The following is an 11,883-nucleotide window of genomic DNA, read 5'->3' as shown; positions in this document are numbered from 1 at the left end:
TTCTTTTCACAAGTTTTAGTTTGTTTGATAAAATGAATTAATAGCTCATGCATATTATATGCATAGTAATAAATAAAGAATAAAATGGGCATGTAGACTTTGATAAAAAAATTTTGGACAGAAATTAATTAATAAAATTAGATTTATATATATATTAACAAGTGGCATTTGTATTTATTTATTTATTTCTTGGGATGCGTATTTAATATATTTGTTTATTGTTTATCGTTTTCATGCGGAAGAGCCTGCATGCACATGTTCAATGTACCATATGCATGAAGGACAAAAGTTACGCGAGCTTCTTCATTGTAAATTGCAATTCTATTTTCAAATTTCTATTTTAAATGCCTTTAGTTTCTAACTCGTGTGTGTCTAGATATTGAAAATACAGCTCTAAAGCAACATAGTAGGTATTTCATAAGACGATCTCACGGATCTTTATTCGTGAGACGGATCACTTCTATCCATATTTACAATAAAAATAAATATATTTGACATAAAAAGTAATATTTTTTCGTGATTGGCCCATATAGAATATCAGTTTCACAAAATTGACTCGTGAGACCGTCTCACATTAGTTTTTATGAAAGCAACATAGTTGGTTCAACTATGATTTGGTTCGATTATCGATAAAACTTATACTTGTTAAAAATAAAGTTAAGCCAGGCCTAAATTTTCGTTTTAAATAATACGTTATATATTTTATTTTTATTCAAATTATTCAAATTAAAGATATAGATTGTTTTATACATAATGTAAATCATGTAATCTAGCTATCATAAATAAGATATCAAATATCAGTATAAATACAATGATCAAAACATCCTAGTACACAATATTATATTTCAAATTTACATGAAAATTCCAAAATGATTGTGCTATCTCTAAGAAATGCTTNAATAGTAACAAAAACTAAATAAAGATTTGGGCTATAAAAATACATGTATTTTAGAAATATAACAGTTTTTGTCACAAAAGATTTCTATATGTTTATTTAATTACCTAATTAAATAATTTGCAATTTTTGCATGAAATTCTTGATATCTTGTTATGATCAAACGCTCACCAAAAGTTATAACTGTTAGCCAATGTGTAATTTTATTTTTTATAATCGTGACAGCACAAAGTGCACCTACTTGAGTATCAATGAATCGGGATATTAGGCCTATGAGTCCAGAGAGGTGCGCGTCTCTCTGTTGATGATGTCTCATATCCCTTAAAGGTCAGTCTTACTATTTGTCTATCATCGGTCCTATCCCCAGTAGAGACATTATTATCTATTAACATCTGACGCTACTCTTTTAAAGACCACCAAACCAACCAGATCAAGCGGTGCAACATTAGCAGCTTGACACACAAGAACTTTCCAAGAGGGCAATCATCTCAGTACTACTCTCACTAATGCACGTTTGACCCAACATTTTTCCTCAATAAGTATAAAAATATTTTTCTTGGGAGACTTGAAATGAAACGACGAAGAGGATCCATATATAAACATAGTATCTATTTAGATACGTTTGAACGACCACTTGAGAATGTATAAAGCATCATTTGTCAGTGTATGAACAGCTATCTCTCGAGCACAAGTTCGGCCTCAATGGGAAAAGAAAATGGAGCACCTAACAACGCATTTTCACATACCAAGAACTATAAGATTTTTTATGAAAGCTTTTCATTTGCTTCTCATGACATATCTCTAATACCAATTGTTAGGATCAAACGCTTAACACGAGACCAAATTCAATAGTTGTTATCCATAGCGTAATTTTATTCCTTATAGTCGTACAAGTGCAGAGTACACCTACTTGGATGCTAATGGGTCGGGATGTTAGGTCCATGAGTCCAGGGAGGTATGTGTCTATATGTTGGAGCTGTCTTATATCTCTTATAGATCAGTCTGATTGTTTTTCTACCTCCATACCTGTCCTAGCAGAGACGGTATTACCCGTTAAGATCCGACGTCACTCTTTTACGGTCCACATAGCCAACCAGATCAAGTGACGCAACATCAGCATCTTGACACACACGAACTTTTCTAGAGATCACTCATCTCATTAGTACTTTCACTCATGCACGCTTAACTCAAGATAACCCTTGATTCAAACACACACACATAGAGAATATATTACATGACAACAAAAGTCGCCGTCACTATTCTTCAGTGTGTATCGGGTAGATCTCCAGCTAGCAAAATAGCATGCAAACTACACTAACCAGATAGCAGTACTAGAAAAATTCTATGTGATTGTCTCGCTTGAGAATGTGTTGTGCTCAACTGCATAATCTACTGACATAGATTCCTGGAAAAGCTATGAACTAGGGGTAAGACTCAATTAGGAAATCTTAATTCGGTCATCTTTCATTTTTGTGGCCTAAAATAGTGTCCTTTATTTTAGGCATTTGACCCATTTTAGTCTGAATTCTCGTTTACTCCTGATTTTATTTTTATTTTTTCATTTAATTTTTTTTATAGCACATCATTCTTTCGTATATTAATTAAAACTTTGCTTTTTGACCATAATTTCGTCAGTTTTGTATATATCGAGTTTTACAAAATGATCCTCGTAGATGATTCCTATCATAGATTCCTTCAACATTATCTAGCACAACCTTTTTTCATTTATTATCTCAACGCGCAGAGTAACAGATTTAATTTGTAAAGATTTCCCAAGAGAGTGACAATTGCCTAGTACTTTTATTTAGACATAATATTTATTATTACAACAGTTACTCCATGTAGGAAAGGATACAACTTGTTTAGCTGCTCAATATGCATACACTGAAATATTACAAATTTTATTCTGAAGAGAATGACGATATCGTCAACTTCTTTCTACCTTGGCATTTATAGAAACCTCTTTCATATTTGAAATTCGGACTTTAGACTTTTGGATAACTTTTGTATTATTTCTTGATAGTTGTTGCAGACAACATCTCATAGTGCGTGGTCCTGTCTTCCACTAGTTAGTGATTCTCTATTTCTATGGTGGTTGAGTCTGGACCTGGCCATGGGTCACGTCAAAGAAGGACCCGAATCGGAACTGGCTCGTGGTCAACAGGTCGGTTAACTAGATCAACGGGTTTAACCTGGAACCGTTACCGAAATCGTNATATAACCCGACTTGTGGATGTGTTGATTCATTATCTAGTTTTTTATTTATCTTAGTTTTGTTGATATACCTGAAATGACTATAAACTCATTAGTGACAACCTCATATTTATAAACTCATTAGTGACAACCTCATATTTTCCCTTTTCTGTTTGATGTTTAAGGTTGATATCTCTCTCTTCAATCCTTAAGGTGAATGGTTGTTTTGATGACTCGATATAAGAATATACAGCCTTAATTATTGTTTGGGCCGACTCATCTAAAAATAATATCAACTTAGAACTTGTGCTACGGGTACTTGAATCTCCTACTCTGGGTATAGAGCTTTGTACTTTAAAACTTTCTTTTTGAGAAGCTAGTGGTTTCTCAATAGCATGGAGAATAGACTTTTACAATATAGGCCACAACTGAGTGTAAGCCTGTAAAAAACATCTAATGTGAGCAGAGACAATTTTTATCAAGTTTCTGTACTCTACCCACAATTTATGTATTTAGGGCAAGCTTGTTAAACTCGTTTTGAAGCATATCAACGTGTTTTCTCAAATACCTATGTATTTTCATGATGATATCAACATCACATGTCCATCTTTTGTTAGAAAATCTGCAAGAAATTTTGTGAGATTTAATTATAACAATATTAAAAATATAATTTTTGCATAAAATTTGTCATCTTAGTAATCTATTTTTATCGGATTTAGATTCAATTCTATTTTTTAAGAAAGTTTTAAAATGTGTAGTATCAAATTTCAAGTTAAATGTTTTAGCAAGTAAAAATAATGACCATTTTTCGAAAAAAATTTTTACTGCAAAAAATTCTTTTTCGTTCATGTGTCATCGTATGTCTCTTCATCTGAGAATTGTCTACTACATTATCTGCATGTTCGTTTTTCTTCTTGTGTGATATTTTAAGAAGTGTTCCCCACAAGTGTCAATGACATTTGTGTATAACACCACATCATATTAATCTTGAGGAATAACCATTTTGAATTTTTTTTGAAAATTTCTTTCAGTTGTTTAAGTCTCTTTGTGCCTTCTCCAGTCTATATAGATTTTGCATCTTTCTTCAGTAATTGACTCAACACTTTTATGTTCTTTGCTAGATTCTTTATGAACATTACAGTAAAGTTAACAACTCCTAAAAAACTTTGAAGTTGTCTCTTCTTTTTAAGTTTATCCGGAAAATTCTTCACTTTTTTCACAATGTATCTTTACAAAATTATTCATAACTCTTCGATTTCTACTTTAAAAAAGATATAAAGAATTCAATCTTTCTTGTAGAGATGTTTGTCTTCTTTTCAGATAAAACTAGTCCATTTTGTTTACAAACTTTAGAAATATTTCTAAATGTTTAACATGTTCATATATAATTTTAGATACAAGTGGAGAAATTTGTGAATTTCCCGAATCTGATAAAATCCAGACTACAAAAAAATTTAGATAATATTTTAGTGTTGCGTATACAACTGATTAAATTATCTCTATTGGGTATAAAATACATATCAAACTCTCAAATTTAATTAATTTCTTGTTAAATAATTTCTAATCAAGGTTTTTATTATTTAACAATATTTTTATAAGAAAATCTGGACTGTTGTATGATGATATTTCTACTTTGATTAAACAAAGGTTCAAATGTTCTTTGATAATAATCTACATATCTTTTTGATCAACTATGTTCATTGGGATATGTTTGCATCTGAAAAAACCATATTCTTTTTCTTCCTTAATTTTAAGGCTGGCTTGGAATTGGTTCATTTCCCACCATGCCAAAGGATTTTCGTTGTAGTTTTATTTGATCATTCTCTTGACACCTATTAAGAATACTTTTGATTCAAGATCTACATCTTTCTAATGTAAATCTATCTTGAGGAATTTCATTTCCTCTGGTTTTAGGTTTTCTTTATTCTTATTTAGTGCATCGTTTCTCTAAACTTTCTAAAATCTTTCATTTTTTAGTGTAGAAGTTTTCCTTCTTCACAACTCTTTCTGCGAAACTGGATTGACTTTTTTCTGTAAAAAGTCTCTCTTAGTCTCTGGAATATGACCTTGTGAAAACATAGTGTTGTGAACATTAATTTAATAGTCTCATTTTATTGTGTATAAGTTTTAAATTTTTTAGGAAATTGTTTCCTAACAAGATATCTTTAGGTGCATTTATTTATTTTGAAAAGTAGTTTTTATCATGATCTGGACTATTCAATATGAATACATGAGATGGTTCGCGTTAATTATGGCTTGAGCATATGTAATTCCAATTTTACTTCTTCGAAATGAATTAGTTGCATCTCCATCTAGTTTCCGTTAGTTCCATTGGAATTGTCATTTCTATTTTGGAAACATTATATATTATATGATGTTTTCTGTTTTTTAGGCCAAAATTTCTTATGAATTTCTATACCTGCACTGCAGAAAATCTTTGATATCTCTGTAGGCTAGGGTTTTCTTCCATGTTTGTTTCATATGATCACACTTTCCATTAATGGTTTTTTAAAAGTTATTCTAGTAAATAAGGATTGGTAGCCCCCAGTTGCGTCTATTTTTCATATATAGGACCTTGAGGCTTGCAAAATATTCTACAAGGCCTTGAAAACCATTGAGACCAATAATTTCTATGATTGTCATCAGATTATTTTTTCGAGACAGTTTTGATAAGAGTGATCATTTTCTTGTTGTTGGTTAAAGGTTTTTCACCAATTTGGCATTCCCATTTAATGTAATAACGGTTCGGTACCAAAAAAAGAAAGGCAATCTTTCTCCCGCGATCCTATTTCTGAAACTGGATCGGTGTTCTAGGCTTTGGATCCTTGTTTGAATTACCTTCAAGGTTTCAAGAGTCTAAGAATCTACTATTTTGAATCATTTTTTTTTACCTTAGTAGTAAGTTTTGTTCTTTTTGAAATCTAATCTGAATTAGATATTCTTGTTCAAAATATTCCATAATATTAGAATATAATTTGAAATAAATAAATCTCGAACAAATATTTGGATCTATATTTTGAGAAAATATATCTTCCTCAGCGAGATAAGTTATTTAATAATAATAATTTTATATGTCTGGAATAAAAAATCTAGGCCTTGATAAGATTTTCACGATATTTTCTAGTAATTTTCTAATACTAATCAAACCAAGGTTATTTTCAACATTTTGAAAACTTTTATTCTTGAATGACCATATTGGACACATTTTTCGAAAATTAAATATCTAATTTGAAAACGTCTAAACAAAAAAGTCGAATCGAAATTTGTTACACATAAAAGATCAAATTCTATTTTTTCCTATGAATTATATATGCTTTTGTACACGTCACATCGTGTATTTTGATGTTTTATAAAGATGACGTTTATCCATTTAAAAATCCGACAAAAAATTCACCACATCATTCTTATATCATCTCCAACTCATTACGTTTTTTTTTATATAATATTAACTTCAAGATAATGTAATTCCTACATCAATTACAAAACTCATATTTCATAAAATATTTTTTAAAGGTTAATTAAAATATTAACACATTAATATTATATTAATTAATCTATACATAGAAATTAATTGTAAAAACTAATTAATTTAAATTATAATTACATAAATTTATATAATTAAATCATATTTATATATTTTTAGTTTTTATTTAGAATAAATATAACATTATAAAAGAATAAATAATTTAATTATTTATAGTCTAAATACTTTTTATAAAAAAATACAAGTTTATTAAAATTAATAACTTAAAAAAAAACCTAACTCTATAGGTGCAATACCGTAGCTCTCCTCCAATATAGGCTCCATATATAAAACCATATTCCTTTTTCATTTTTTTTTCTATTTACAATATACATATTTATTAATTAATTAGTGTACGGAGCACATATGTTATATATACATAGAATATAAATATTATTTAAAATGCTAATTACAATATTTTATTTCATATTAAGATAATGAGATAGTTGGAGAGAATGTGAGATGTTTTTTTAGTGAGTTATTTATTTTTTTGCACTTTAATTATTAAATATTTTGGAAAAGAGTTTACACATTATAATATATTAAAGCTATTATTATTATTATTATAAAAAATAATCTAAACAATTTTTTTGAAATATAAAATTATATTTGACGATTGATAGTGATTTTTTCAAGAAAGAGAAACTAATTTTCTTCATCATGCCAATAATTTTTTGTTCGAAATTTGACTGAATTGTCATTTTAAATTATCTTGTATTATACACTAAAAGATCAATATATCATCATTATTTGTATTTACTGGTGTTTCTTAGCACACATATTAAATTTGTTTGTGTTTAATAATTTTTGTATAAAAATATATATTATTTTTTTATGATATGATATTATAGATGAGTGATTAGATATTAACTGAGATAATCTGAAGTTTAAATAAATTAAAGATAACTTCGAGAAAATATCGAAAAAAGATACAGAGATATACGAAAATTACTAATAAACTCACACAAATAAAATTAACTAACAAATATTGTAAAGGTTAAAAATGTAAAAAAAAAAAAAAAAACGTTGGCGTCACATAGATATGTCAAAATTAGTTAATATCAAAATTAGTTAATATGAGGTGGTCAAGTTTAATAATATAGAATGCATATATTAATCGAAAATCGAATCCAACATATGTACAAAAATATTTATTTTATAATTTTCATGATATCATATTTTTAAATCTATACTATATATAAAGTTTGAGACCTTAGTGATCCGACTTTGTGATATCAATTAATTTTTACGAAATACTCCATTTATTTATCTAATTAATATTTTTCATATAATTTACTAATAATTACACTATATAATTCACTTTTAAAATTCAGATATTATATTAATAAATCATATATTTAATATAATTACATTATCCTCCTCTAAATAATAATTAAACACTATAATAAAATATTATTTTATACATGTATCCAATGTACGTCATTAGTCAATTATAATAAAAAATGTTAAACGTATAAATCATATTAAACTCCATTATTTTGTTTTATCTAAATATCTGACTAACATATTTTAATATTATTATAGGTACAAATATTATTAAAAAACTAATTAAGCTTTTTGGGAGTTTTTAATTATTAATTAATGAATTAATTACTTTAGAGTTTAGAATATACTTATTGGTATGCATATGTCCCACTTGGTTTTACTTTGTTAGCGTCTGTCTCATCTTCTCCATTCCAGGTACTGATGCGCATACTCACATCTCTGTGTGTATTTATTTGAGCCTAGGGAGCCCATTTTTTCATGGAAAGACGGTTTTTTGAAGTTCGATCTCTGTTTTTCTGCTGAATAAAAGGAGTTTGATTCGAGGATAAAGTGCACAGGAAGGTAAGTTGGCGCAGCGCCGTGTTCTTGGAGTTTAGCTGCTCAGTTATGCTTATTTATGGATTCTTTTGGTTGATTTTGGAGTATACTGCTGTTTTGTGTGTTTTCATCAATTTTTAAGGTCTGGATCTTTGAAATGGGAGGTGGGATTTGTTTCAACCGACGAAATAGACAAATCTGGTTTTGGTTTTGGTTTCCCTTTTATTGTGATTTAAGGCGGTTGTTTTGCTTTTTGAATTGTAGTAAAAAAAGTTTCTTTTTCTTTTTAGTTTTCGGCTATTAAATCGGCGTTTTTAATTATATTCTGAAATGCTAAACTTGATTCTATAGCGAAAGTTTGAAGGTAGACTTGTTATTCATTCCTTGAGAGCCGAAGCTATCATGTCTGATCGAGTCGTGCAATCGGTTAGTGAAACCAGTGGAAGGAGTGTACAGCCTATGCAAACTTACCAATCTTTGTGGATGTCGCATTGGATACGGGCGAGCTGCAAGGCGACAGCAGAAACACTGAATCTTGCGACTGGCAAAGGACCTGCGGTGACTGAAACTAGGACTTCTGAAATGATGGATGACAGTACCAAAATGGGCACTGAAAGATTGGGATTTGGCAGTTCTATTTTCAAGCTCAATCGAAAGACTGATGATATGCAAGTGCGAAGGGCTGTGATTGATCGCAACTTTGAGCGAGGTAAATGTGTAGACGTCAACAGGGGGACTCAATTTCCCTCCATGCTTCGTGGGGTTCCTCTAGACGAAGGTACTTCAAAGAATCCTCTTGAATGGATGAAAGATCGTCCTTCTGCTGACGAGAGCGGCTTCGTGGCGATGAAGCCTTCGCAGGAAACTTTTGCTGAACCATCATCACTTGATGTTCTGTATAAACATGATCTAGGAAAATATGAATCGCGGAAAGGAAAATCTGGAGTTTCTTCTTTGATATGTGGAGGTGACGTTTCCAAAAATCTTTTTGAGAGCACTAATCTGAGAGTGCAAGAGCATATAAGCTGCAATAAGCACAGCCAATCAGCAGATTTGGTTTGTCAAGAAAACAAGGACAGCCTATCACAATCAAAGAATTTAATGAATGCGTGTTTTAGGGAGAGTAATGCATCCCTTTTGTTTGATATTCCTTCCACGAGTCATAATCACTTGCCAACATTTAATCAGGAGTGGTTCCAAAAGATCCAGAAGTGTTCAGATCTCAGACCGTACCCTGATCATTACATTGTTTCAGAGGAAACAGAGGCAAAGAAATCATATTACAATAGTTACTCTCTGCAAAAGTTACCAAATTGTCTTCATAATGTGGAAACGATGAGAATATGCACCACCATGGAAAAAGCAAATCTCAGAGGTTTTCCCGGGTTTTCTCAGACATCTCACAGTCTTTTGATCACGAAAACAACCGATTTCAATCTGTCAAACGAATTTGATATTTTTGATGGTACAAGAGTAATTACTGAAACGAATGGAAATATGGCCGGTCAAGGTAATCGAGGTGTAATACTCCAACAATTGAGTAGTTCCGCTGAGAGTGAAAGAAAAGGACAAGTCGGAGATGTCAAGACTGGTAGAGCAACAATAAACAATGAATCATCCGCTGAGACTGACACCATGGACATGGATTACTTTAAGGAGAAGAACCCTTATTCAGGTATCATGATATCGGTTATTGTAGAAAGTTGTCATGCTTTTAAATAATTACGTTTTGGAAATTTTTCTGAAGCTGATGCGCCTTCATAGAATGGTGCTTGAAAATAACTTTAATAAATTATATTGTCTTACCATACCCGAGCAAGTTTTTGTAGTCGAACTACTTTGCTGATCTAAGCTTCTCTATTTTGTGTATTGCAGGTGCAAATTCTAGTCCATCAGATAAGGTACTCTACCTATGCCTGTTATTGTGAATTAAATAATCTCATATGCTTATACAGATTTAAATATCCATCTGCATGTCTACATTATGACCTACAGGACCTTAAGGTTTTGTATGTACTCACAGAATAAACAAATGGTGATAATAAAGGTCTACCTGGGTGCTATTTCTACTGGCCAAGTCAAGACTTCTTATAGAACATTTTCCGTTTGCATGTTGTACATTTTAGGTTTGCTAAAATATGAAGTGGTATAATATGACGATTGGCTGAGTATCCATGCTGTCTGTTTGTCCAAGTTGCACCTGCCGCTGTTCTTATATTTCAGTACGACCATTTGATATTTGTAGGCCTTCAATATGTACTCGAGTCTATCATATCCAGTTGATGTTTTCTCCTCAAGAGAGGCCAAACGTCAAGGCCCAAACACCAAACTGCCGGATATCAACTTGGAGCCCCCTGCCTTGCCAGCTGCAGCAGCGTCATCAGAGAATTCAGGTCCTAGCTCCTCAAAGACTCAAAGTTTGGAGATGGACATGCTCATGGCGCATGCTGAGCCATCTAAACCAAATTCTAATCTCAGCCCGGAGGATTCTCGAGAAGCAGATCCAGGCAACAGATGGGTTAAGCGTCTCAAGCTGAGCTCTTCACAATCTTCTTCTAGAGGCACAAAGAGTTCCGATCTGGCTGGAAACTCGCATGATAAGAAAATGAAAAAGCATTTTGGCAGAATTCTTACGAATGGCATCCTCAGCTCAGAACCATATTCGAGGAAGCATCATGGTAAAGTATCGGTGGCGTTGGACAATAAAGGGTCCTTAATTAAGCAAAACACTGAAATTACGGTGAGCCCATCAAAAAAGAGTATGGAGTTGTTGCTTTCACAACCCTGGATACAGAGGTGGCTGCATGATGAATCACGTAGTAGTACCCAAGAGTATACTGAAACGACCGCAGTTTGTGCGCCACAAAGTTCAAAATTGGCGATGAAGAACCATCAAAAGGAGCAGTTTCCCAGTATCGGAGCTATGGCACTGATGGGAAAGGCTGTGAGAGGTTTTCAACCATGTGATCTCCAAAAAAGGGGTTCTTTCACAGTTTGGAACACAAAGACCATCTGAAATATGCCCTCTTCCGCTGGCGTTACTTTCACTTTCTGAGCCCCCTTCTCTTTGTTATCAGGGCCAACCCTGTCGCAATCTCTCAAATTGCACTCTCTGGACCGAATTTCCATCTGTAAGTGATCTATTTAATGAATATTCAATCCACTGTAGTTCGTCAGGCAATTTTTTTTTTCATGAGGACGATGCCCCTGGCTACACTGAAAAATTTACCCCAAATGCATGAGACAAATGAGCTCGAACATGGTATATAGACTTTTGTTCTTAATGTAGCATATGAATAACTTTTCCAGCCTAGTATGTGGGAAAGATTCAGTATAGGACAACAGGCCTTCTATCAAGCTCGTTAATAACGTCTACATGTGAAACATTTCATGTCGCATGGATTGTATGAAATTATCATATGATATATATGACAAAACATGTGTATGC

The 11,883-nt window shown here is 31.8% G+C and overlaps 1 protein-coding gene across 1 annotated transcript; it reads left to right on the top strand.

Moving 5' to 3' along the window:
• Nucleotides 1–8,266: 8,266 nt before the first annotated feature.
• Nucleotides 8,267–11,748, top strand: LOC140973620 (uncharacterized). The gene is made up of 4 exons (XM_073436573.1): nt 8,267–8,459; nt 8,787–10,110; nt 10,311–10,336; nt 10,681–11,748. The coding sequence occupies exons 2-4, from the start codon at nt 8,838–8,840 to the stop codon at nt 11,449–11,451; spliced, it is 2,070 nt and encodes a 689-aa protein (XP_073292674.1). The 5' UTR covers nt 8,267–8,459; nt 8,787–8,837; the 3' UTR covers nt 11,452–11,748.
• Nucleotides 11,749–11,883: the final 135 nt, after the last annotated feature.

This window comes from Primulina huaijiensis, chromosome 3, assembly GCF_012295235.1.
Source record: "Primulina huaijiensis isolate GDHJ02 chromosome 3, ASM1229523v2, whole genome shotgun sequence".
NCBI lineage: Eukaryota > Viridiplantae > Streptophyta > Magnoliopsida > Lamiales > Gesneriaceae > Primulina > Primulina huaijiensis.
Note: the sequence above shows the minus strand (reverse complement) of the source record. Positions and strands in the feature narration are given on the sequence as shown.

What these genes read in the sequence shown, in the direction of transcription:
- LOC140973620 (XM_073436573.1), top strand. Translation starts at nt 8,838, where the DNA reads ATGTCTGATCGAGTCGTGCAATCGGTTAGTGAAACCAGTGGAAGGAGT. An exon ending in GGAGAAGAACCCTTATTCAG is followed by an intron (nt 10,111 to 10,310) that starts GTATCATGATAT and finishes TGTGTATTGCAG; the next exon opens with GTGCAAATTCTAGTCCATCA. An exon ending in ATTCTAGTCCATCAGATAAG is followed by an intron (nt 10,337 to 10,680) that starts GTACTCTACCTA and finishes TGATATTTGTAG; the next exon opens with GCCTTCAATATGTACTCGAG.